The sequence below is a fragment of the Ranitomeya variabilis genome, chromosome 6 (assembly GCF_051348905.1).
Source record: "Ranitomeya variabilis isolate aRanVar5 chromosome 6, aRanVar5.hap1, whole genome shotgun sequence".
In the NCBI taxonomy this organism is placed as follows: domain Eukaryota; kingdom Metazoa; phylum Chordata; class Amphibia; order Anura; family Dendrobatidae; genus Ranitomeya; species Ranitomeya variabilis.
Window position 1 is genome coordinate 213,383,880 of NC_135237.1, and position 26,566 is coordinate 213,410,445.

Sequence of the window (26,566 nt, forward strand, 5' to 3'; positions counted from 1 at the left end):
AAACGTCGGCACTTGCGTTAACAGCAGCCCGTTACCGTATGTGCTGAGCGGGCTGCTGCTAACGCAGTGTGAACCCAACTTAGGACTACAACCGAGTAGCGCGGGCTCTGTTCACAAGAGCCAACAATCTGCGGAAACAGCAATGCTAAAAACCAGTCTTTACTGCTTCACTAGATACTTATACAGGTGTATCATGAGGCTGTCACTTTACAGGCAAAGAGTGGGAACGATGACAGAGTAAAATCTAGTTTTATTTAAAAAAAGAGCCGGTTCACGAGCCGAAAGAGCCGGCTCTTTATAGTGAGCGGAGCCGAAAGAGCCGGATCACCAAAAAGAGCCGGACTGCCCATCACTAGATAACACCAATCAGCGCTGCAGCTCACAAAGACTGCCTCTGCCCTGACACTCCCACAACACATTCAGCCTGCGAATTCAATACTCGCGGCCTGCGCATGCCCCTCATCCAGCCTCCGCCCACTACCTCACATCCGGGTTGCTGCTGGTTTCCGGTTTGCCGTTTGTGTGTCGTTCTCCTCTTAGGGTTATTGGCCATAAATTAGCCGTGACCGGTCCTGCTTTCTTCTTCCTGCGGCAGAGTGTAGCGCACAGAGGGCGGCCAGCCATGAAGTTAGTCAGGTAATAGTGTGAGGGCGGAGGATGGCGCGGGATTGCGGATGGCGGGAACAATGGCTGGGAGACTGCGGGCGCTGCAGTGCGTGTGGCGGCGTCCTGGCCTCGCGTCGGCTTCCCTGCGCTTAGGAGCTTTTTGTGCCTTTCAGGTTTCTAATGAAACTCAGCCATGAAACGGTCACTGTGGAGCTGAAGAACGGCACCCAGGTGCACGGCACCATCACAGGTAGGCGGGCCGCCATCTGCAAACAAGGGCTCCTGGCAGTCACTGACATGGGGGGGGGGGGGGGGGGGTTGTCAGACCGCTAACTGGGCCCAGAATGTGCTGGTCCCCGCTCTTCCCCTAAGTGATCGGCCAGGGACTGTTGAGCTAATTATTATTCCAAGATCGAGTGACTAAAATGTACTTTTGTTTGTGGGAAAACCCCTTTAACTTCACATCTGCAGGTTGAGGTTCCCTTTAATATCCACAAGATCAGTGAGGCCAATAAGTGATTGTGTTCTGTTCTAGGTGTTGATGTGAGTATGAATACACATCTGAAAGCCGTCAAAATGACTGTTAAGAACAGAGAACCCGTTCAGTTGGAGACTTTGAGTATTCGAGGGAACAACATCCGATACTTCATTCTGCCGGACAGCTTACCGCTCGACACCTTACTGGTTGATGTTGAACCAAAAGTTAAATCTAAAAAGCGAGAAGCTGGTAAGGTTTTTTTGTTTTTTTTTTAATTAATAATTTCATAGTAAATGATTATGTAATGGTCTCATCCCTATATCCTTTGTGTTCTACTGTGCAACACGGCCATCTAATTTTCAGGTGATTTTGTAGAGTTTAATGAGGATGTAGCCTGTTGGTTTTTCATGCCACCCGTGATGGGCCACTTTTGTAGCAGTAACTCGGGAATGTCTATCTCCCAGTGCTATTGGATTGTTTTGTTTTTCTTTTTTGTAACATGTACTTTCAGAGGTAAATTAACCTCTTCCTGACCTGTGACGCCTAAGAGTCGGTGCCGATCCGACCTGTGATGCCTATGTGGCGTCATGGTAGGATCGCGTTCCTGCAGATTGGGTGAAAGGGTTAACTAAAATTTCACCTGACCTGCAGGGACAGGGGGAGTGGTACTTCAGCCCAGGGGGGTGGCTTTGCCCCTACATGGCTACGATCGCTCTGATTGGCTGTTTCACTTTCAACAGCCAATCAGCACAATTTGTAATATTTCACCTATGAAACTTGGTGAAATATTACAATCCAGCCATGGCCGATGCTGCAATATCATCAGCCATGGCTGGACACTACGATCTGACATCGGCGATCTGCTGCCGCTGTCTTTCCTCCCCTCCGTCCTGTCTTCCGCTTCTGTCCGATCACTCCCCCCCCCTGTGACAGAACCTATCACGGTGATCAAAATTTAAAAAAAAAAGTAAATAAAGCCCCCCCTCTTATCACCCCCATAGGTAGGGAAAATAATGGAATAAAGAAAATATATTTATTTTTATTTTTCCACTAGGTTTAGAATTAGCCTATGTGCACACGGTGCGGATTGGCCGCTGCGGATTCGTGGCAGTTTTCCATCACGTTTACAGTACCATGTAAACCTATGGAAAACCAAATCCGCTGTGCCCATGGTGCGGATAATACCGTGCGGAAACGCTGTTATTTTCCGCAGCATGTCAATTCTTAGTGCGGATTCCGCATCTTTTTACACCTGTTCCTCAATAGGAATCCGCAGGTGAAATCTGCACAAAAAACACTTGAAATGCGCTGTAAAACCCGGTGCGTTTTACCTGCGGATTTTTCAAAAACTGCAGAAAAATCTGCAACGTGGGCATATAGCCTTAGGGTTAGGGTTCGAATTAGAGTTGGGGTTGGAATTAGGCTTAAGATTAGGGTTAGGGGTGTGTTGGGGTTAGGGTTAGGCTTGTGGTTAGGGGTGTGTTGGGGCTAGAATTGAGGGGTTTCCACTGTTTAGGCACATCAGGGGTCTCCAATTGTGACATGGCGCCACCATTGATTCCAGCCAATCTTGCATTCAAAAAGTCAAATGGTGCTCCCTCCCTTCTGAGCCCCGATGTGCGCCCAAACATATGGAGCATAAGCGTACTCAGGAAACATTGTACAACAACTTTGGGGGTCTAATTTCTCCTGTTTCCATTGGGGAAAAAAAAATGGGGGCTAAAAAATTATTTTTGTGGGGAAAAAAAATATTTTTTATTTTCACGGCTCTGCGTTATAAACTTCTGTGAAGCACTTGGGGGTTCAAAGTGCTCACCACACATCTAGAGAAGTTCCTTGGGGGCTCTAGTTTCCAAAATTGGGTCAATTGTGGGGGGGTTTCTACTGTTTAGGCACATCAGGGGCTCTGCAAACGTAACATGATGCCCGCAGACCATTCCATCAAATACTGCATTCCAAAACATCACTACTTCCCTTCCGAGCTCTGCCATGCGCCCAAACAATGGTTTACCCCCACATATGGGGTATCGGCGTACTCAGGACAAACTGGACAACAACTTTTGAGGTCCAATTTCTCCTGTTACCCTTGTGAAAATAAAAAAAATTGCGGGCTAAAAAATAATTTGAGGAAAGAAAAATGATTTTTTATTTTCATGGCTCTGCATTATAAACTTCTGTGAAGCACTTGGGGGTTCAAAGTGCTCACCACACATCTAGATAAGTTCCTTGGGGCGTCTAGTTTCCAAAATGGTTTCACTTGTGGGGGAGCTCCAATGTTTAGGCACACAGGGGCTCCCCAAACACGACAATGGTGTCAGCTAACAGAGCTAATTTTTCATTCAAAAAGTCAAATGGCGCTCCTTCCCTTCCGAGCCTTGCCGTGTGACCAAACAGTGGTTTACCCCCACATGTGAGGTATCCGGTGTACTCAGGAGAGATTGCACAACAAATTTTAGGATCCATTTTATCCTGTTATCTATGTGAAAACTAAGAAATTGAGGCTAAAAGAATTTTTTTTTTTTGTGGAGGAAAAAAGACTTCTTCGTTTTTACAGATCAATTTGTGAAGCACCTGGGGGTTGAAAGTGCTCAATATGCATTTAGATAAGTTCCTTGGGGGGTCTAGTTTCCAAAATGGGGTCACTTGTGACGGAGCTCCAATCTTTAGGCACACAGGGGCTCTCCAAACGCGACATGGTGTCTGCTAAAGATTGGAGCCAATTTTTCATTCAAAAAGTGAAACGGCGCTCCTTCCCTTCCGCGCCCCCTGTTGTGCGCCCAAACAGTGATTCCCCCCACATATGGGGTATCGGCGTACTCAGGACAAATTGTACAACAGCTTTCGGGGTCTAGGTTCTCCTTTTACCCATGGGAAAATTAAAAAAAATTGTTGCTAAATGTTCATTTTTGTGACTAAAAAGTTAAATGTTATTTTTTTCCTTCCATATTGCTGCTGCTGCTGTGAAACACCTGAAGGGTTAATAAACTTCTTGAATGTGGTTTTGAGCACCTTGAGGGGTGCAGTTTTTAGAATGGTGTCACTTTGGGTATTTTCAGCCATATAGAACCCTCAAACTGACTTCAAATGTGAAGTAGTCCCTAAAAAAAAAAAAAAAAAGTTTTGTAAATTTTGTTGTTAAAATGAGAAATCGCTGGTCAAATTTTAAAACTTACAAATTCCTAGGAAAAAAAAACGTTTCCAAAATTGTGCTGATGTAAAGTAGACATGTGGGAGAAATGTTATTTATTAGCTATTTTGTGCCACATAACTCTCTGGTTTAACCCCTTCATGACCCAGCCTATTTTGGCCTTAATGACCTTGCCGTTTTTTGCAATTCTGACCAGTGTCCCTTTATGAGGTAATAACTCAGGAACGCTTCAACGGATCCTAGCGGTTCTGAGAATGTTTTTTCGTGACATATTGGGCTTCATGTTAGTGGTAAATTTAGGTCGATATTTTTTGCGTTTATTTGTGAAAAAAATGCAAGTTTGGCGAAAATTTTGAAAATTTCGCAATTTTCACATTTTGAATTTTTATTCTGTTAAACCAGAGAGTTATGTGACACAAAATAGTTAATAAGTAACATTTCCCACATGTCTACTTTACATCAGCACAATTTTGGAAACAAAATTTTTTTTTTTGCTAGGAAGTTATAAGGGTTAAAATTTGACCAACGATTTCTCATTTTTACAACAAAATTTACAAAACCATTTTTTTTTAGGGACCACCTCACATTTGAAGTCACTTTGAGGGATCTATATGGCTGAAAATACCCAAAAGTGACACCATTCTAAAAATTGCACCCCTCAAGGTGCTCAAAACCACATTCAAGTAGTTTATTAACCCTTCAGTTGTTTCACAGCAACAGAAGTAACATGGAAGGAAAAAATGAACATTTAACTTTTTAGTCACAAAAATGATCTTTTAGCAACATTTTTTTTATTTTCCCAAGGGTAAAAGGAGAAACTGGAACCCAAAAGTTGTTGGCCAATTTGTCCTGAGTACGCTGATTCCTCATATGTGGGGGGGAACCACTGTTTGGGGGCACGGCAGGGCTCGGAAGGGAAGGAGCGCCATTTGACTTTTTGAATGGAAAATTAGCTCCAATCTTTAGTGGACACCATGTCGCGTTTGGAGAGCCCCTGTGTGCCTAAACATTAGAGCTCCCCCACAAGTGACCCCATTTTGGAAACTAGACCACCCAAGGAAGTTATCTAGATGCATATTGAGCACTTTGAACCCCAAGGTGCTTCACAAATTGATCCATAAGAATGAAAAAGTACTTTCTTTTTTTTTCACAATTTTATTTTAGCCTCAATTTTTTTCATTTTTACATGGGTATCAGGATAAAATGGATGCTAAAATTTGTTGGGCAATTTCTCCTGAGTACACCGATACCTCACATGTGGGGGTAAACCACTGTTTGGGCGCACGGCAAGGCTCGGAAGGGAAGGAGCGCCATTTCACTTTTTGAGTGGAAAATTAGCTCCAATCATTAGCGGACACCATGTTGCGTGTGGAAGGTATGTAGTGTATGTCAGGTTGGTGTGTGTGGTGTAGTATTCACCACACACACCAACCTGACATACACTATACCAAACTACACACCAACCTGACGTACACGCCATACACACCCACCTGACACACTTCGTCAGGTTGGGGTGTGTGGTGTAGTGTACGTCAGGTTGGTGTGTGTGGTGTACCGCCCGCACACACACACACACACACACACACACACACACACACACACACACACACACACACACACACACACACACACCAACCTGACGTACACTACGTCAGGTTGGGGTGTGTGGTGTAGCGTACGTCAGGGTGGTGTTGTCTATATCAGCCTGGTGTGGGTGAGTTCTGTAGTGGAATATCAGGATGTGGCTAGTCCACGGACGTGTGATGAATTCTGAAGCATTCATTCAAACACAGTCCAGGTTTGTCGGGACACGTTTCACATTGGAAACGAGTTTCCCTTCTTATCCCCCTTTTATAGCACACCCGGCACCTTTTTTTTTGCTCTCTCAGGGAAAATGTTGCCGTGGTACCACACGGGAACCTTGAGTTCCAGGGGTGCTGGGGCCCGCTCCTTCCTCGCCTCCAAACATCAGGGCCTTTATCACCACCTCCTGGAACTGAAGGAAGGTGTTGTTGGTCTGGCCTGCACATCGTGATAGCACGTATGCGTTATACAGTGCCATTTGTACGATGTGCACAGCCAGTTTTTTATACCACACCTTCGTTTTCCGCATGGCACTATAGGGCTGGAGGACTTGATCAGAAAGATCAACTCCCCCCATGTGTTTGTTGTACCCCAGGGCACAGTCCGGTTTGTGGACCTGTGCTGGGGTACCTCGAACGGTGGTGGCCGTGGTGCCGGGACCATGGATTGTGGTCAAGAAAGACGTCCCTTTTGTCTTTGAACTTGACCACAAGCATGTTGCCGCTACATTGGGCCCGGCTCTCACCCTTTGGGAGAACCTGCTCAATTAGCGACAAAGGGAGACCCCTCTTGTTTCTGCGCACAGTACCGCAAGCGACGGTAGCTCTGGCAGAGAGGGATTGAAAGAGTGGGATGCTTGTATAAAAGTTATCAACGTACAGATGGTAACCTTTATCAAGCAGTGGGTGAACCAAATCCCACACTATTTTCCCACTCACCCCCAGAGCGGGTGGACATTCTGGGGGCTGGATACTGCTGTCCTTTCCTTGATAAACTCTAAAGCTGAGCGTGTACCCTGAGGTACTCTCGCAGAGCTTATAGAGCTTAATCCCGTACCTTGCCCGTTTGCTGGGCAGGTACTGGCGGAACTGAAGCCGCCCTTTGAAGTGGATGAGGGATTCATCCACACAAATTTCCCTTTGGGGAATGTACACTTCAGCAAACTTGTTGCTGAAGTGTTCGATGACAGGCCGAATTTTGAACAGTCTGTCAAAATTCGGGTCATCACGGGGAAGGATGTCAGTGTTGTCCCTAAAATGAAGAAATTTATGAATCGCCTCAAACCGTTTGCGATTCATAACCATGACATATATTGGAGTTTGATATAAAATATCAGTACTCCAGTATTGGCGAATTTCTGGTTTCTTCACAATCCCCATGTGAAGGACCAGTCCCCAATATTTCATCATTTCTACGGAGTCAACGGGATTCCAAGTAGTAAATGATGAACTTGGGTTTTCGGCAAAAAATTGCAGGGCATATAAGTTTGTTTGCTCCACCATGAGACTGACAATTGACTCGGAGAAAAAGACTTTGAAAAAGTCTATTTCCCTGAGGTTGGCAGTCTCAAATTGGATTCCTGATTGGGGAATGAAATCAGGGATCCGTGGAGCAAAGTTTTCAGGGACGGGGGTCCAGGTGGGGGCACTAGTGCTAGGTTGGGCGTGACTAGCACTAGGTTGGGAGATACTCACCCTTGGCTGTGTGTCTTCTCCCCTGGGCTCCGGCTCTCCTTCGCTGGGCTCCGGGCGATTTCTCGTCCTGCGACATCTTGGGGGTGGCGAGTCCGTGTCACTGGAGGAGGAAGAGTGGGAGGAATACAGAAAAGTGGGGTCCTCACCCTCACTATCAGCTTCGGAGGCAAGAAAGGAATATGCCTCCTCAGCTGAGTACAGCCTTTGTGACTGGGACTGGGATGAGCGGGACATTGTGTGTGTGGTGTGTGTTAAAAAAAAAAAAAAAAGAAACACTTTATTATAGTGTGTGTATGTGCGAGTGTTTGGTGAAACTTTCCACTGCAGGAGGGGGCTGTCAGGCGCGTGGGGGGCTGTCAGGCGCGCAGGGGGCAGAGGCGATGCAGCAGCAGATGGAATCGGCAGCAGGGGGTGATCAGAGGGGCAGTGGGTGATCAGGGGGGCAGTGGGTGAACACCGGGGGACAGGAGGGGGCTGTCAGGCGTGGGGGGGCAGAGGCGATGCAGTAGCAGCAGCAGATGGAATCTGCGGCAGCAGCGGGGGGTGATCAGGGGGGTAGGGGGTTAACAGGGGGGGCAGGAGGGGGCTATCAGGCGCGAGGGGCAGAGGCGATGCAGTAGCAGCAGCAAAATGAATCAGCGGCAGCAGCGGGGGTGATTAGGGGGGCAGGGGGTGATTAGGGGGGCAGGGGGTGATCACTGGGGGATAGGAGGGGGCTGTCAGGTGCGGGGGGCAGAAGCGATGCAACAGCAGATGGAATCAGCGGTAGCAGTAGGGGGTGATCGGGGGTGATCAGGGGGGCAGTGGGTGAACACTGAGGGGCAGGAAGGGGCTGTCGGGCAGGAAGGGGCTGTCGGGCAGGAAGGGGCTGTCGGGCAGGAAGGGGCTGTCGGGCAGGAAGGGGCTGTCGGGCAGGAAGGGGCTGTCGGGCAGGAAGGGGCTGTCGGGCAGGAAGGGGCTGTCGGGCAGGAAGGGGCTGTCGGGCAGGAAGGGGCTGTCGGGCAGGAAGGGGCTGTCGGGCAGGAAGGGGCTGTCGGGCAGGAAGGGGCTGTCGGGCAGGAAGGGGCTGTCGGGCAGGAAGGGGCTGTCGGGCAGGAAGGGGCTGTCGGGCAGGAAGGGGCTGTCGGGCAGGAAGGGGCTGTCGGGCAGGAAGGGGCTGTCGGGCACGGGGGGGCTGAGGCAATGCAGCAGGAGCAGATGAAATCTGCGGCAGCAGCAGGGGGTGATCAGGGGGGCAGGGGGTGATCAGGGGGTGATCAGGGGGGCAGGGGGTGATCAGGGGGTGATCAGGGGGGCAGGGGGTGATCAGGGGGGCAGGGGGTGATCAGGGGGTGATCAGGGGGGCAGGGGGTGATCAGGGGGGCAGGGGGTGATCAGGGGGTGATCAGGGGGGCAGGGGGTGATCAGGGGGGCAGGGGGTGATCAGGGGGTGATCAGGGGGGCAGGGGGTGATCAGGGGGGCAGGGGGTGATCAGGGGGTGATCAGGGGGGCAGGGGGTGATCACCAGGGGGCAGGCGGGGGCTGTCAGGAGGTAGGGGAGCTGGGATGATGGAGTTGGCGGCAGCAGCAGGGGGGGGTTGAAAAGGGGGGCAGGGGGTAAGATCTGGGGGGAGGGTGATCAGGGGGGCAGAGCGCAGAGGTGGATTGCAGAGAGGGGAGTACCTGGCGGCGGCAGCAGGAGCACAGGCGGTGGCGGCGGCGGCAGGAGCACAAGCGGCGGCGGCACACGCGGCAAGGCAGCAGCGGCGATCGGCGGGAGGTATGAGGGGGGGTCCTCATTCTCCAGCTTCCAGCAACGGGATGAGTCTGGAGAACGAGGACAGAGCTATTTTACTCCGCCCCTCCAGGTCTGATTGGAGAGCTAGCGTCACAAGGACGCTAGCTCCAATCAGAGCTGGAGGGGGTTAAAAAAAGGTCACCGGGAGCGATCGTAGACCCGGGGGGGCAAAGCCACCCCCCCTGGGGTGAAGTACAGGTCCCCCTGCACCTGCGGGTATGGTGACATTTGAATGACCCCGGTCACCGGACCCGCAGGGAAGCATTCCCGCCATGACGCCACATAGGCGTCATGGGTCGGATTGGCACCGACTTTCATGACGCCTACGTGGCGTCAAAGGTCGGGAAGGGGTTAACAGAATAAAAATTCAAAATTTGAAAATTGCGAAGTTTTTGCCAAATTTCCGTTTTTTTATTTTCACAAATAAACGCAAAAACTAAGACCTAATTTTTCCACTTACATGAAGCTCAATATGTCACGAAAAAACAGTCTCAGAACCGCTAGGATCCGTTGAAGCGTTCCTGAGTTACCTCCATAAAGGGACACTGGTCAGAATTGCAAAAAATGACTAGTCATTAAAGTCAAAATAGGCTGGGTCATGAAGGGGTTAAGGCCAATAGGATTTGCATTTATTTGTCAAATTTAAGAAAAAAATTAACAATAAAATGTTATGCCCTCATAACCGTTTGCTGTCTTGCAAGAATAAAGCCCATTAACCCTAGAACACATACCCATAGAAATCTACACATTCACGCACCGGGGGCCTTTTAGGCCTGTTTACAATTATCATGGAATAACTCAAATAAAAATACTTTTCAAAGTTTATTGCAAAGTAAGGATGCATTCCCACTAGCGCAGGGGTCCGCCAGGACGGGATTCCGTAATGGATCTGACCTCCTGGTGACCCCAGCTAAGGCTGGTGGACGCATACCTGGGGCTTCGCAGGCCTGCCAGGTTACTTGTTTTCTATTTTCTGTAAAATTACTTTAGTTAGAATTTTGAAACTCTAGGTATTCCTCAGGTATATAGTTGTTAGTAATTTCCAGTTGTTCATATATTTTTGTTATAGGCATTTCGGTATAACAACCTTTTTTTGGGACTACCCCATATTCACGCACCTGGGGCCTTTTAGGCCCGTGTGCAAATAACACGGAATAACTCAAATAAAAATACTTTTCAAAATTTATTTTACAATTGCAAGGTAAGGATGCATTTCAACTAGCGCTGGGATCCGTAATGGATCTGACCTGGTGACCCCAGCTAAGGCTGGCGGAATTCCGGCAGCCTTAGCTGGAGTTACCAGGAGGTCAGATCCATTATGGATCCCCTTCTGGCGAACCCCAGCGCTACTGGGAACACAGCCTAAGATGTGTGTATTTCAAAACATAATTATGTGCATAAAACAACAAAAAAAGTAAGTAAACGGGCATGCCAAATATAGGCATTCTATATGCAATTTTTTTTCCCGTCTCCCATGACAGCACACGAGAGAGGGGATCCGCCCAGTCAGGACAGGAAACCTACTGAAATAAAAGGGCGGTACCTCTCCCTCGCTTCAGTTGGGTTTCCTGTCCTGATGGGAACCCTTGTGCTGAAGTCACGGTGGTATTTTTTTGCTTGAAGATTCCACTCACCCACTCCTGTCCCGGCACTGGAAGAACAGGCAGCTTGCCTGTATGCCGGCCTTCAGGGTGTGGAAGCGCCGTTCGCAGGTCCTGGGGCCTGTGCGGGCGTTGGGCAGCGCAGTCCGGAGTCCTGTGGCTCTTCTGCAGCTGCCACGCCGCTCTCTGCCCCTCTGCTGCTGCCGTCTGCTCTGGTCTGGCTTCCGGGTGCGCAGCGGTGATGCACGCAGGGCACGCTGGGAATGGGCGTGCCCGCGTGACGTCGCTGCTGCGCGCCGGATCCAAGATGGCGGCGCCCATAGACAGACGCTGCAGCGTCACAGGGATCTCCTGGTGGGCGCAGAGGTGGGGGAGGAGCAGAGTTTTGTACCGGATGAGGCGGTGAGCAGAGTGGATCACCCTTCAAAAGGGGGTGAGTCCACAGGAAAAGTGCTCACATCTACAGAGCTCCGCTATGGAGGATTGTATGGAGCAGCACTCACAACAGTCATCACCACAGCAGCAGCAGGAGAGCTTACCAGGTGCTATGTCTGCTCACCAGCATGCTAAGGGGAGAAGCGGCAGTCGTCCGGATCGAAGGTCGCAGGACTCCTCAGCTTCTAGGAGGGATGTTATCCGTACTCCAGATCAGCCTCAAAATCCGGTACCCTTGAGTGTCAGCGGGTGGTGAGTGATCTTCGTGAATGTCACATTGGTGGTAATGGGCTACATTTCTCTGCTTGCTTGTCAGGCGCCGAGGAAGGCTAGTGCCAAGTCCAAGAACAAAGAATGTGCCCTCTGCAAAGCCCCGCTAGCAGTCCAATGGCAGAAAAGCCTCTGTGTGGACTGCATCCAAAAAACTATTCAGGATGAATCCCGTGACTTTGCCGCTAGCCTCAGGGCCATGATTAGAGCAGAGGTTAAAGGGTCTTTAAAATCAGTCCTTAAAAAGAGAAGTAGCAAGATCCTAGAGACTTTCGGATTCTGGTACCCCTCAATCTGAGGAATATCAAGAAGGACCTCTGTCTCCATGTTCGTCCTCTTCTGTGTTCTCTGGCTCCTCTTCGGATAGCGATGTTGGGGGCCGACCATGCTTCCTAACTGAGAATACAGATAAACTGGTTAAATCAGTTAGAGCTACAATGGGCCTTAAAGATGAGAAGGAGTCCAGATCAGTAGAGGACGTTATGTTTGGTGATTTGGAGGAGAAGAGGAAGCGTACCTTCCCAGTAAATACTAGAGTTAAAACCCTTATAGAAAAAGAGTGGAAGAAGCCTGAAAAGTCTGGTAGTCTTCCCTCAGCTTCTAAGAGACGTTATCCTTTTGAGGAAAAGGATTCAGAAGTATGGGATAAAGCCCCTAAAATTGATGGTGCGGTGGCTAGGTCATCTAAAAGGTCATCCCTACCCTTGGAGGATTCAGGCGTCCTAAGAGACCCTTTAGATAAAAAAAGCGGATGCTTTTTTAAAACATACCTGGGAAACAGCCGCAGGAGGTCTAAAACCGGCAATAGCTGGAACATGTGTTGCCCGCTCCCTTATTGTCTGGCTGCAACAAATAGAGGATCAGTTGAAATCTAGAGTGCCGAGAGACGAGGTCCTAGCCAATATGGCAATGGCACAAGGAGCGGCAGCCTTTATAGCTGATTCTTCAGCAGACTCTGTAAGACTTGCAGCTAGGGCAGCAGGATTGTCTTAACGCGGCAAGACGTGCCTTGTGGTTGAAGGGGTGCCCAGGGGACTTACCCTCAAAAAATAGACTCTGTTCCATTCCGTGTGATGGCAAATTCCTCTTTGGTCAGAAACTGGAGGACATTTTAGAAAAAGCTGGCGACAAGAAAAAAGGTTTTCCTCGTTTTCCAGTGGATATTAGACGGCCTTATTTTCGGGGGGGAAAATTCAATAGAGGTCGCCCTCCGGGAGATAGAAGGAACTGGGACTATAGAGATAGAAAAGGATCGGGGTACATGTTTAAGGGCCCCTCCACATCCACAAAAAAGCCCTCCCAATGACTCCAAGCTAGAAGTAGGGGGAAGGCTTTCTATCTTCACGCCTGGTTAAATATTTCCCCCAGTCGTTGGGCGTTGAATGTTGTCGGCGACTGACTAAAAATAAAATTTATTCATCCACCTCGACAGACTTTTGTGTTGACACCATGCAGAAAACTTCCAGAGGAACAACTAGCTCTGGAAACAGAGGTATTGGGGCTAGTTCTAAAAAAGGTCCTAGTAGAAGTTCCAAAGGAAGAGGAAGGAGAAGGGTTTTATTCCCCTCTCTTCTTGATACGAAAGCCAGATGGCTCACTAAGGACTATTGTCAACTTAAAAAAACTCAACCGGTCAATAAAAAATTACTCCTTCAAGATGGAGTCGGTAAGCTCAGCGATAAAGATACTGTTCCCGGACTGCTTCATGGCAGCTATAGACTTAAAAGACGCTTACTACCATGTCCCAATTCATCGGGACTATCAAAGATTTCTGAGAGTAGCAGTGATTGTCCAAGGACAACTCAAACACTACCAGTATGCTGCCCTTCCATTTGGTCTATCAATAGCGCCAAGAATATTTACAAAATTAATGTCAGAGGTCATGTCCTTCCTCCGTTCCCGGGACATAGTCATTGTTCCGTACCTAGACGACTTCCTGGTAATAGGCAGATCAGTAGATCACTGTCTTGCACAAATGGAAGAAGTGACTACGACCCTAGCAGTGTTGGGTTGGGAGGTAAATGTCGCCAAGTCGAGATTAACACCAGAGAAGGTTCAATCCTTCCTGGGGTTGGTTCTGGACTCCACGCGTCAACTGTCTCCTGCCGGAGAGCAAAATATCCAAAATACAAAGTCTTGTGCAACTGGCAATACATCAGCCTGTCATGACGCTAAGAAAGGCGATGTCTCTGCTAGGATCACTAACATCCTGTATTCCCGCTGTAAAATGGGCACAGTTCCACCTGAGGCAATTGCAGTGGGAGGTCCTGTCAACACAAAGGTTGTTAGAAGGGCATTTAGAGGGAAAAGTTCACCTCTCATTACGCGTCAGAGATTCCCTAGTCTGGTGGTCAGTGAGGGATCACTTGAGCTCAGGGGTTCAGTGGCTAACTCCGATAGAAGACGTGATCACAACGGACGCGAGTGGTACAGGATGGGGTGCACATCTAGGGACCCTTTCCATACAGGGGTCCTGGTCTCATACAGAAAAATATCAAACATCCAATATAAGAGAGTTATGGGCTGTAGAAAGGGCAGTAAGACATTTCCTTCCAATCCTTCAGGGTCTACATACCAGAGTGATGTACGACAATTACGCAGTAGTAGCCTATGTCAATCATCAGGGGGGAACGAGGTCCCTTTCACTCATGAGGGCAACATCGGCGCTTCTTCAGTTAGCAGAATCTCACCTACTGTCCCTCACAGCTCTGCACATAAAGGGGGTCGAAAACATGAAGGCGGACTACTTAAGTCGCAAAAAGCTAAGACAGGGAGAATGGTCGCTGAATCCCAGGGTGTTCCAACAAATAGTGCAGGCCTGGGACGAACCGGTAATAGACTTGTTTGCCACGCTTCACAACAGGAAGGTGGAGAGGTTCTGCTCGTTAGACACGAGGGGGAACCCGGTTGCAGTAGATGCCCTCCGAATACCGTGGAAGTTCAGCCTCGCTTACTTGTTTCCACCGATATCATTAATTCCGGTTGTAGTGAGGAAGATCAGGATGGAGCAGGCAAGAGTGATTCTGATTGCTCCATTTTGGCCAAAAAGACCATGGTTTTCTCTCCTAAGACAAATGTCGGTAACCGATCCATGGATCCTACCAGAGGTCCCGGACCTGCTTACCCAGGGAGCAGTATGCCACTCTCAAGTGAAGGGCTTCCATCTGGCAGCCTGGAATTTGAGAGGGCATTACTAAGCCGACAGGGATTCTCGCCAGGGCTAGTCTCCACCCTGCTGAAAAGTAGGAAGCCGATTACGTCGAATTTATGGTAGGACATGGAAGAGGTTTCTAGAGTTTTTAGGACAACCTTTGTCGGATGAGGCTCCTGTGGGTGCTATTTTAGAGTTTCTGCAAGCAGGCTTACAGCTATGATTGGCTACCAATACACTTAAGGTTCAAGTGTCAGCATTAGGAGCTTTATATCATTGTAATTTAGCCTCCAATAAGTGGGTTGCCCGTTTCATTAAATCATGTAGTAGGTCTAGACCTGTAGTAATTCAGAACATTCCTCCCTGGGATTTAAATCTGGTTTTAGATGCTCTAAGAGTCCTTTTGAGCCTTTGCAAGAATTATCGATAAAATTTCTCACTCTAAAAACAGTGCTATTGGTAGCTTTGACATCCGCACGTAGGGTGAGTGACTTGCAAGCCCTGTCCGTTTGTCCTCCATACACTCAGATATATGACGACAGGGTGATTCTAAGACCAGATCCGGCTTATCTACCTAAGGTAGTTCTTAAATTTCATAGGAGTCAGGAGATGGTATTACCCTCATTTTGTGTTAATCCAAAAAATCCAGGTGAGGAGAGGTTTCACACTCTTGATGTAAGAAGGTCTATGTTACAGTACATATCCTTAACCAGTCAGTGGAGGAAAGATCAGTCTCTATTTGTAGCTTTCCAGGGTAGCAGGAAAGGTCATGGGGTGTCCAAAGGTACTATTGCCAGGTGGATTAGCTTATCCTATGCTGCATGTGGCGTTCCGATCCCTGAAGGCATCAAGGCTCACTCCACCAGGGCCGTGGCTACTTCCTGGGCTGAAAAAGCAGAGGTATCGATTGATCACATATGTAAAGCCGCTACCTGGTCCTCACCGTCTACCTTCTTTGAACTTATCTTCCTCTACTGACCATACCTTTGGTAGAAGGGTGCTGCAAGCGGTGGTCCCTCCCTAAGGTGTTCCTTTCTCCAAAAATCTCTCATGTGTGCTGTCATGGGAGACGGGAAAACACCATGGTTACTTACCGGTAGCCGTTTTTTCCGGAGCCCATGACAGCACGTGTATATTCCCTCCCTTCTTTTTTTCACCCTTTGGTGCGCACTTTTTAGTTGGGTGTTTTTTGTTATTATGATGTGGTGGTAGATTACCATGTTTACTAACCGGGGGGGCCTCTCATGCTCTGAAAACCAACTGAAGCGAGGGAGAGGTACCGCCCTTTTATTTCAGTAGGTTTCCTGTCCCGACTGGGCGGATCCCTCTCTCAGGTGTGCTGTCATGGGCTCCGGAAAAACCGGCTACCGGTAAGTAACCTTGGTGTTTTTATGAAAACATTTTTTGGTTGTAGCAAACTTGGTGCAGGAATATTTATTTGTAACTTTACATATTCCCCCGACAATTCTCGCATATTTTTTCGGCTGAATGTTCCTTGCATACATTTTGTTCGCAAGTAGAACAGAAACGCTCCGATTTTCTTTCATTCTTTGCTGGACAAATATAGCTGCGCTGTCATGCAGAATCCACACACTTCCCAGCAACAGTAGGGTCATAAAAGTTCTTCCCCAGCAACAACACAGACAAAAAGACTGAGTATCACATGTAAACCTTTTACAGGCCTAAAAGGCCCCAGGTGCGTGAATATGGGGTAGTCCCAAAAAAGGTTGTTATACCGAAATGTCTGTAACATAAAAATATATGAATAACTGGAAATTACTAACAACTATATACCTGAGGATTACTTAGATTTTCAAAATTCTAACTAAAGTACTTTTACAGAAAATAGAAAACAAGTAACCTGGCAGGCCTGCGAGGCCCCAGGTATGCGTTCTAGGGTTAAAAGGAACCTGTCAGCAGGACTGTGCACAGTAACCTACAGACACTGTCAAGTCGGCGCCGTTATACTGATTGAAATGATACCTTGGCTGATAAAATTCGTCTTATGGTTGTTCTTTAATCTTTATTTTCAGCTTGTAGTTAATGAGATTCTCATGCCCAAGGACAGGTCTAGAGGGGGAGGTCTGCATGTGGTGCTCTGATTAGGTATTATTGCCACTTTTTTTTTTTTTTTCAGTATATTAGGTATTATGCAAGCTAGGGGGCAGGTCGGTGAGGGATCAGTGACCTGTCAGCAGGATGCATTATGAATATCTAATCAGAGCACCACATACACCAGCCCCGCCTTACAGCACGAGAATCTCATTAACACAACTGAAAATAAAAATGAAACGACCACAAGACTATTTCATCAACCAAGGTATCATTTTAGTCATTAGAACAGCGCCAACCTGACACTGTCTGTAGGTTACTGTACACAATCCTGCTGACAGGTTCTATTTAACGACCGCTGCAGAAAGCGCATACCTGCTTTTAAAGGGAACCTGTCGCCCCCAAAATGGAAGGTGAGCTAAGCCCACCTGCATCAGGGGCTTAACTATAGCATTCTGTAATGCTGTAGATTAGCCCCCAATGTGACCTGAAAGATGAGAAAAAGAGGTTAGAATATGCTCACCCAGGGGTGTTCCCACTGCGGTCAGGTCCGATGGGTGGCGCAGTCCGGTCCATCGCCTCCCATCTTCATGTGATGACGTCCTATTTGCTTCATGCCGCAGCTCATGCGCAAGCGTACTTTATCTGCCCTGTTGAGGGCACAGCAAAGTACTGCAGTGCGCAGGCTGCGGGAAAGGTCAGAGCCCCGATGCCTGCCCACTGCAGTATTTTTCTCTGCCCTCAACAGGGCAAATCAGTATGCCTGCGCAGGAGCCGCGGCAGGAGGCAAAGAGGACGTCATCGTATGAAGATGGGAGGCACCTTACCCGGATCGCGACACCCATCAGACCCGAACCGGCACCGCCCGTGGATGAGTATAATATAACTTGTAACCTGAAAGATAAGAAAAACATCTGGGGCTTATCTACAGCATTACAGAATGCTGTAGAAAAGGCCCTGATGCCGGTGGCCTTAGCTTATAGGCAAATTTTGGGGTGACTGACTCCCTTTTTAAGGCAGTGTTTCTCAACTCCAGTCCTCAAGACCCCACAACAGGTCATGTTTTCAGGATTCCCTTAGTATTGCACAGGTGATAATTTCATCACCTGCTCAAGCATTAATTCAATCGCCTATGCAATACTAAGGAAATCCTGAAAACATGACCTGTTGTGGGGTCTTGAGGACTGGAGTTGAGAAACACTGCTTTAACCCCTTAGTGACAGAGCCAATTTGGTACTTAATGACCGAGCCAATTTTTACAATTCTGACCACTGTCACTTTAAGACGTTATAACTCTGGAACGCTTTATCGGATCCCGCTGATTCTGAGATTGTTTTTTCGTGACATATTGTACTTCAAGTTAGTGGTAACATTTCTTCGATATTACTTGCGATTATTTATGAAAAAAACGGAAATATGGCAAATTTTTAAAATTTTGCAATTTTCTAACATTTCCCACATGTCCACTTTACATCAGCACAATTTTGGAAACAAATTTTTTTTTTTTTTGTTAGGGAGTTATAAGGGTTAAAAGTTGACCAGCAATTTCTCATTTTTACAACACCATGTTTTTTTTAGGGACCACATCACATTTGAAGTCATTTTGAGGGGTCTATATGATAGAAAATAACCAAGTGTGACACCATTCTAAAAACTGCACCCCTCAAGCTGCTCAAAACCACATTCAAGAAGTTTAACCCTTTACGTACTTCACAGGAACTGAAACCATGTGGAAGAAAAAAATGAACATTTAACTTTTTTTTTTTTGCAAACATTTTACTTCAGAACCATTTTTTTTAATTTTCACAAGTGTAAAAACAGAAATGTAACCACAAATTTTGTTGTGCAATTTCTCCTGAGTACGCCGATACCCCATATGTGGAGGTAAACCACTGTTTGGGCGCACCGCAGAGCTTGGAAGTGAAGGAGCACCGTTTGACTTTTTCAATGCAGAATTGGCTGGAATTGAGATCGGATGCCATGTCGCGTTTGGAGAGCCCCTGATGTGCCTAAACAGTGGAAACCCCCCACAAGTGATACCATTTTGGAAACTAGACCCCTTAAGGAACTTATCTAGATGTGTGGTGAGCACTTTGAACCCCCAAGTGCTTCACAGAAGTTTATAACGTAGAGCCGTGAAAATAAAAAATCGCATTTTTTCTACAAAAATGATCTTTTTGCCCCCAAATTTTTATTTTCACAAGGGTAACAGGAGAAAATGGACCCCAGAAGTTGTTGTACAATTTGTCCTGAGTACGCCGACACCCCATATGTGAGGGTAAACCACTGTTTGGGCGCATGGCTGAGCTCGGAAGCAAAGGAGCGCCATTTGACATTTCAATGCAAAATTGACTGGAATTGAGATCGGACACCAAGTCGTGAAAATAAAAAATTTTTTTTTTTTTACAAAAAATTTTTTAGCCCCCAAGTTTTATTTTCACAAGGGTAACAAGAGAAATTGGACCCCAAAAGTTGTTCAATTTGTCCTGAGTATGCTGGTACCCCATATGTCGGGGTATACCACTGTTTGGGCGCATGGCTGAGCTCGGAAGGGAAGGAGCGCCATTTTGGAATGCAGGCTTTGATAGAATGGTCTGCGGGCGTTATGTTGCGTTTGCAGAGCCACTGATGTACCTAAACAGTAGAAACCCCCCACAAGTGACCACATTTTGGAAACTAGACACCCTAAGGAACTTATCTAGATATGTGGTGAGAACTTTGAATGCTCAAGTGCTTCACAGAAGTTTATAATGCAGAGTAGTGAAAATAAAAAAATATTTTTTTAGCCCCCAAGTTTTTATTTTCACAAGGGTAACAGGAGAAATTGGACCCCAAAAGTTGTTGTCCAATTTATCCCGAGTACGCTGATGCCCCATATGTGGGGGTAAACCACTGCTTGGGCGCACGGCAGAGCTCAGGGAGGGAGCACCAATTGACTTTTTTAGCGTAAAATTGGCTGTCGTGTTTGGAGACCCCCTGATGTACCTAAACAGTGGAAACCCCCCCCAATTCTAACTCCAACCCTAACTCTAACACACCCCTAATCTCAACCCGATCCATAATCCTAATCACAACCCTAACGATAATCACAACCCTAACCCCAAAACAGCCCTAACCATAACCCTAATCAAAACCCTAAATCCAACACACCCCTAACCCTAATCTCAACCCTAACCTCAAACCTAACCCTAATCCCAAACGTAACCCTAATACCAACCCTAATCCCAACTCTAACCATAACTTTAGCCCTAACCCTAAGGCTACTTTCACACTTGCGTCGTGTGGCATCCGTCACAATCCGTCGTTTTGGACATAAAACGGATCATGCAAATGTGCCCACAGGATGCCTTTTTTGCCCATAGACTTGTATTACCGACGGATGGCCACACGTCGCGTCCATCGTGCACTGGATCAGTTGTGTTTTGGCGGACCGTCGTCACAAAAAAAGTTCAATGTAACACTTTTTTTGTACGTCGCATCCGCCATTTCCGCGCATGCGTGGCCGTAACTCTGCCCCCTCCTCCCCAGGACATAGACTGGGCAGCGGATGCGTTGAAAAACTGCATCTACTGCCCACGTTGTGCACAACTTTCACAACGTGCGTCGGTACGCCGGGCTGACGCATTGCGACCGCCCCGTACCGACGCAAGTGTGAAAGAAGCCTAAGGCTACTTTCACACTAGCGTCGTACTCGGCCCATCGCAGTGTGTCGGGCCGACGTACCGACGCTAGCGTTGTAAGCGCCCGCACAATGGGTGCAGCGGATGCTGTTTTTTCAACGCATCCGCTGCCCCATTGTGAGGTGCGGGGGCGGAGTTCCTGCCGCGCATGCGCGGTCGGAAATGGCGGACACGTCGCACAAAGTTACATGTAGCGTTTTTTTGTGCCGACGGTCCGCCAAAGCACGACGCATCCGTCGCACGACGGATGCGACGTGTGGCAATCCGTCGCAATGTGTCGCTAATGCAAGTCAACGGAGAAAAAACGCATCCTGCAAGCACTTTTGCAGGATGCGTTTTTTCTCAAACGACGCATTGCGACGGAAGCCAAAAAACGCTAGTGTGAAAGTAGCCTAACCCTAAATTTAGCCCTAACCCTAATTTTAGCCCCAACTCGTCTCTCCTGCCGGCCGGCCGGTAGATGGCAGCAGATGGCGGGCGCACTGCGCATGCGCCAGCCATTTTCTTTCCCGAGGAAGAAGCCGGCCGGCAGGAGGAGACGCAGGAGGACCCAGGGACACCGGGTGAGTATGATAGGGTCCCCGAATCCCCCTATTTCTCTGTCCTCTGATGTGCGATCACATCAGAGGACAGAGAATTACAGATCGTTTTTTTTGTTTTTTTTTTGCGGTCGCCGGTAAACAGTTAATTACCGGCGATCGCAAAACAGGGGTCGGTAAAAACCGACCCCGATCATGTTCTTTGGGGTCTCGGCTACCCCCGGCAGCTGAGACCCCAAAGATCTTCCGGGCGGCGGGCGCACTGCGCATGCGCCCGCCATTTTTTCCCCGGAAAATAGATGGCGGCGCCCATCGGGAGCCAGGAGGAGCACCGGGGGAGATAGGTGAGTATTGGGGGCCATCGGGGACCTTATTTCTCTGTCCTCCGATGTGCGATCACATCGGAGGACAGAGAAATTAAATGGCAAATCGCGTTTTTTTTGTTGTTGTTGTGACCGCCGGTAAACGGTTAATTACCGGCGATCGCAACTCGGGGGTCGGTAAAAAACCCCCGAATCATGTTCTCTGGGGGCTCGGCTACCCTCGGCAACCGAGACCCCAGAGAAAATCCGACTCTGGGGGGCGCTATTCACTTTTTCCACAGCGCCGTTAATTAACGGCGCTGTGGTTTAAGTACCCTTAGCGGCCGCCGTTAAAAGGCGTATCGGCGGTCGTTAAGGGGTTATGTTGCTTTTTGTTTACAGGGTTTATGGTCTTTTTATCTTCATGTTGTATGTCTTTTCATGTGTTGCTTGGGGGGTACGTGTCAGCTGATGAAATCAGCTGACGTGTGCTGAAAAAGTTGTGAGCTCATCACTGGAGCCTGCGGTGAACAGGGAGAGGCTACCTTGGACATACCTATACATCCAGGGTTTTAATTGGGCTATTACTTGTACGCCCCTTCATGACATCTGTGGCAAAATTGGCATGTCAGCTATATATCATAGCTTACAACATGCAGTAATGCCAGCTATCACTTCTAGCACCAATCACGGGTGTTTAACTTCTCTGATGTCTCTGTCAATAGCAACAGCAGTATCTATCTGCTTTTGAAGGAAGGGAGCTCCCTCTTTCCTCCAATTCGCACAACACAATTGCATCAATCATACTGATGGTCTCTGTGGTGACCCCCACCCTCCCAGGTCAGATAATTTCAGCAGGATCACCCAGGTATGGTGGCCTGTGAGATCCTGTCTTGAACAGGACTTGACACACAACCTGCCTGCGTGACTGACAGATCTAATACCTTGAAATACAAAAGCATCAAGTTAGACCTGCCATCACAGCAGGGAATGTTGATGAAAAAAAAAAAAAGCAATGGTATCAATAAAACTGTAATCTTGTCTCTAGAACTCCATTGACAGTTACAATGATCAGAGTATGGTAATGGAAAGTGTTTGGAGAAAAAAAGATTTGTGTGCAAAACATAATCACATAAATGTGGTATCACTGTGATCATATTGACCGCAAGAATAAAGTTGCCTTATTACTTTTACTGTTTGAACAACAAGGAGCAGCAGTATAGATTTTCAATATAAAATTTTTTTAATTAAGCACTATTAAAATTGTACAGTAAGTTACTATAATCAAGGTGACTTCTAGCCAAGCAGGGATAGCCAACATGGTATTAGAATATGATGTGATAGGAGTGCATATGCACCATTATGTACAATGGGATATAAATGCTCCCTGACAAATCCTATGGCTAATATTATATACACGTGGTCAAACTTGTTGGTACCCCTCGTTTAATGACGTAAAAACCCACAACGGTCACAGAAATAACTTGAATCTGACAAAAGTAGTATTAAATTAAAATTAAAAAAAATAAAAATCTAGGAAAATGAACAAATTAAAGTCAGAAATTGCTTTTCAACCATGCTTCTACAGAATTAAATTTAATTTTCTCTCTTCTCTCTCTTCTCTCTCTTCTCTCTCTTCTCTCTCTTCTCTCTCTTCTCTCTCTTCTCTCTCTTCTCTCTTCTCTCTCTTCTCTCTCTTCTCTCTCTTCTCTCTCTTCTCTCTCTTCTCTCTCTTCTCTCTCTTCTCTCTCTTCTCTCTCTTCTCTCTCTTCTCTCTTCTGCCCAAACATTGTTTTCCCCCACATGAGGTGTTTGCATGCTCAGGAGAAGTAGCACAATACATCTTGGGGGGGGGGGGGGTTATTTTCTCATGCTTGCAAACTTTTCTCCTTGTGTAAATAAAAAAAAAATAAATAAATTGGGTCTAAAGAGAAATTTTTGTGAAAGATAAATGTTTATCTTTTCCTGCCACATTCCCATAATTCATGTGAAGCACCTGAAGGGTTAATAGACTTACTGAATGTGGCTTTCAACACCTTGAGGGGTGCAGTTTTTAGAATGGTGTCATATAGACCCATCAAAGTCACTTCAAATGTGGTGAGGTCCCCAAAAAAATATTAATAAATCGCTGGTCAACTTTTTAAACCCTTAACTTCCTATGGAAAAAAGACTTTCAAAATCTGTGTAAAATAGACATGTAGGAAATGTTGGTTAACTGATTAAAGGGTATAAAAATTATGTAGTAATACAGCACACGGTCACTTTTTGTAAAAGGACCAAAAACAGCAGTGCCCCAATAGAGAAAACAATAGCTTTAGCAGAAAGTGGTGTGACGGTAACTGCCTAGAGTAGCACATTTGCTAACGTCTGTGCAGGAGGTCTTAGTGGCATCTAAATTTTCAGTTCAGTTTCACAGTGAGTTTCCAAAAATGCATTATCTTACAGTTCCAGTAAAATGGATGGGATTTATAGAAACTTGATGCAAATATGGACACTGACCGTCAATGTTATAAATTATTTTGTGATGTAAAACTATCCAATTGCTTTGACTTTTTTTTTTTTTTTTTTTTTGTCATGGGGACATTGGGAAACTATGTTTTGTTTTTTGTTTTTTTTTTGTTAGCACCAACTTGCCAAAGAGCATAAGGTGTTGATATGAAACTTAATACTAAAATGAATTCTTTCATGCTTTGACCAATGTTTAATTTTTAACTTTTTTTATTTTTTTTTTAATTCCTTCTGAAAACAGTTGCTGGCCGTGGCAGAGGGAGAGGGCGTGGCCGAGGAAGAGGCCGTGGTAGAGGAAGAGGAGGACCAAGACGATAGTTTAGAAGGGAAATGCCCATGGACAAACTAATTTTGTACAGTCTTCTTTTTTGTTAAATTTTAGTAAGTAGTGAATTTAAAACGGGTGCATACTGACATTTATGAAGAATTCATTTTTGAATAAAATGGTTAAAAGCTAAAGCTTGCTTATTTGCTTCATTTGTCTTCTAATTTATAGGCAAAAGAGAAAGTAGTTGTTTGATTGCTTAGATGCCTAATAAAGAATATGGAGCCCTATGTTTCCAATTTCTGCCATTAAATTTAGTGAATATGTAACAATAATTAGCGGTTTGTGAGTGGAGCACTAGCAGGAGTCCCAAGAAGGGGAAGATAGGCACCCGAATCTCCGCAGCTCCAGCCGGATACCCCCAGCGGGGAAAGCTGCTTGTGGGGAAGAAGCCTTTACTAAATTTAATGCAAGTGAAAAAGGAAAACCGGTCAGGGGAGCGCAGGATAGAGGACACAGACACCAGTTTGGGTTGAACCACAACGTGTTTCAACGGCATATGCCGTCTTCTTCAGATAACATCCACCTGAAGACTGCGTATGCCATTGAAACGCATTGTGGTTGAACCCAAACTGGTGTCTGTGTCCTCTATCCTGCGCTCCCCTGACCGGTTTTCCTTTTTCACTTGCATTAAATTTAGTGAAGGCTTTTTCCCCACACCTCAGAGGTGATAAATGTCCGGTCACTGGGATCCAAATCCATGACTTCTCACTGCATGACTCCATTGAGGTGGAATTTAACACCTTCATGGCCCCAGCTTTTTTTTCAGTTTTTCACTCACTTCCTTCCCAGAGCCATAACTTTTTTTTTTTTTTTTCTTTTTTTTTCCATCAATATGGCCATGTGAGGGCTTATTTTTTGCCCGACAAGTTATACTTTTGAACGACATCATTTGGTTTTAGCATGTCATGTACTAGAAAAGTGGAAAAAAATTCCAAGTGCGGTGAAATTGCAAAAAAAAAAGTGCAATCCCACACTTGTTTTTTGTTTGGCTCTTTTGCTAGGTTCACTAAATGCTAAAACTGACCTGCCAATTTGATTCTCCAGGTCATTATGAGTTCATAGACACCAAACATGTCTATGCATTTCTGGAGGCGCTCCTTCCTGGGTCCGCTTGCATATCAGCGTGCGGTCCAGAGAGTGGCGATCCGGAAGTGCCTTACTATGGATGACGACGAAGGTCGCATGCGCCGCTGTGTTTGCTCGTAGTGCGCTGATAGAGGACTCTGGGCGACATGCGTAATTCTGGAGGTGTAGCTATGGTGCGTTCCACATTCTGGTCACTGACGTCATCTTCTCCGGCTGCTTTCTCACCGTTCTACCAATAAGATACGGACCATAATATAGGCCTTCCTTTTTTCGTTATATTGATTGGTCATCACCAATTTAAAAGACTCCTATTTCCACCCCCTGGGCACGCCCCCGGAAGAAGCTAAGGGCGAAACGCATGTGCATGCCCTGTAAGGGCACTATTGAATATTTAATTTTCATCTCACATACCTGGCATATTTGGCAATAGCCTTGTATGTAGTAGTGTAAGTTTATCCTGTATGTTAAGCATTATGCTCTAATAATCCTCCTTTTTTTGCTGTGATTTCAGGCACATAGTTATGCAATGTGATTCTGGGTGTTTTTCTGGTCTCCCTTGGGTATTTTTTTGTATTTTATGTATCATGCCTTTTATCTTTTAATTATTGCCAATAAGATATATTTTTTAACATTATTTGGTTCTCTTCTTTGGGCTCGCTGGTTAATTCGGGCTGCGTAAGACAACTATGCAGATTGAAGAATCCTCATCCACTCCCGTCAGTTCAGGACGAGGTGTTTGGGGGGCCTACGTTCCCAAACCTCAAGGTCTTTCCTGTGAACTCCCATATTCGTTCTATGATTTTAGAAGAATGGGAAGAGGCGGAAAAGACTCAATTCCTAGAGACTTCAGACTTCGTCTCCCATTTGATCATGAGGAGATTAAGGACTGGGAGGATGTGCCCAAGATTGACATTCCACTTGCAAAGGTGTCTAAAAGAACCTCCATTCCTTTTGAGGACTCCTCTAACCCTGAAGGAGAATATGGATCGCAAAGCGGATGGACTCTTGAAAAGAGCCTGGGAAAGCTCAGCAGCGGTCGTCCGTACAAACATAGCGGCGACATCTGTAGCGCGGGCTATGCATTTGTGGGTAGACTATTTGAAAGAACAGCTGTCAGCTAGAACCCTTAGGGTATGTGCACACGCTGCGGATTTTGCTGCGGATCCGACGCTGCGGATCCGCTGCAGTTTTCCCAAAGTTTACAGTACCATGTAAACCTATGGGGAAAAAAACCCACTGTGCACATGCTGCGGAAAAATCCGCGTGGAAACGCAGTGGATTATATTCCGCAGCATGTCAATTCTTTGTGCGGATTCCGCAGCGGTT

General features: G+C 46.7%; 1 protein-coding gene across 1 annotated transcript; it reads left to right on the forward strand.

Moving 5' to 3' along the window:
• The first annotated feature begins 460 nt into the window (after positions 1-460).
• SNRPD1 (small nuclear ribonucleoprotein D1 polypeptide) lies at positions 461-24,285 on the forward strand. Its single transcript, XM_077269416.1, has 4 exons — positions 461-636; positions 780-856; positions 1,142-1,333; positions 24,068-24,285. The coding sequence occupies exons 1-4, from the start codon at positions 623-625 to the stop codon at positions 24,142-24,144; spliced, it is 360 nt and encodes a 119-aa protein (XP_077125531.1). The 5' UTR covers positions 461-622; the 3' UTR covers positions 24,145-24,285.
• Positions 24,286-26,566: the final 2,281 nt, after the last annotated feature.

Coding starts and splice junctions, on each gene's coding strand:
- SNRPD1 (XM_077269416.1), top strand. Junction 857..1,141: donor GGTGCACGGCACCATCACAG/GTAGGCGGGCCG, acceptor GTTCTGTTCTAG/GTGTTGATGTGAGTATGAAT. Junction 1,334..24,067: donor ATCTAAAAAGCGAGAAGCTG/GTAAGGTTTTTT, acceptor TTCTGAAAACAG/TTGCTGGCCGTGGCAGAGGG.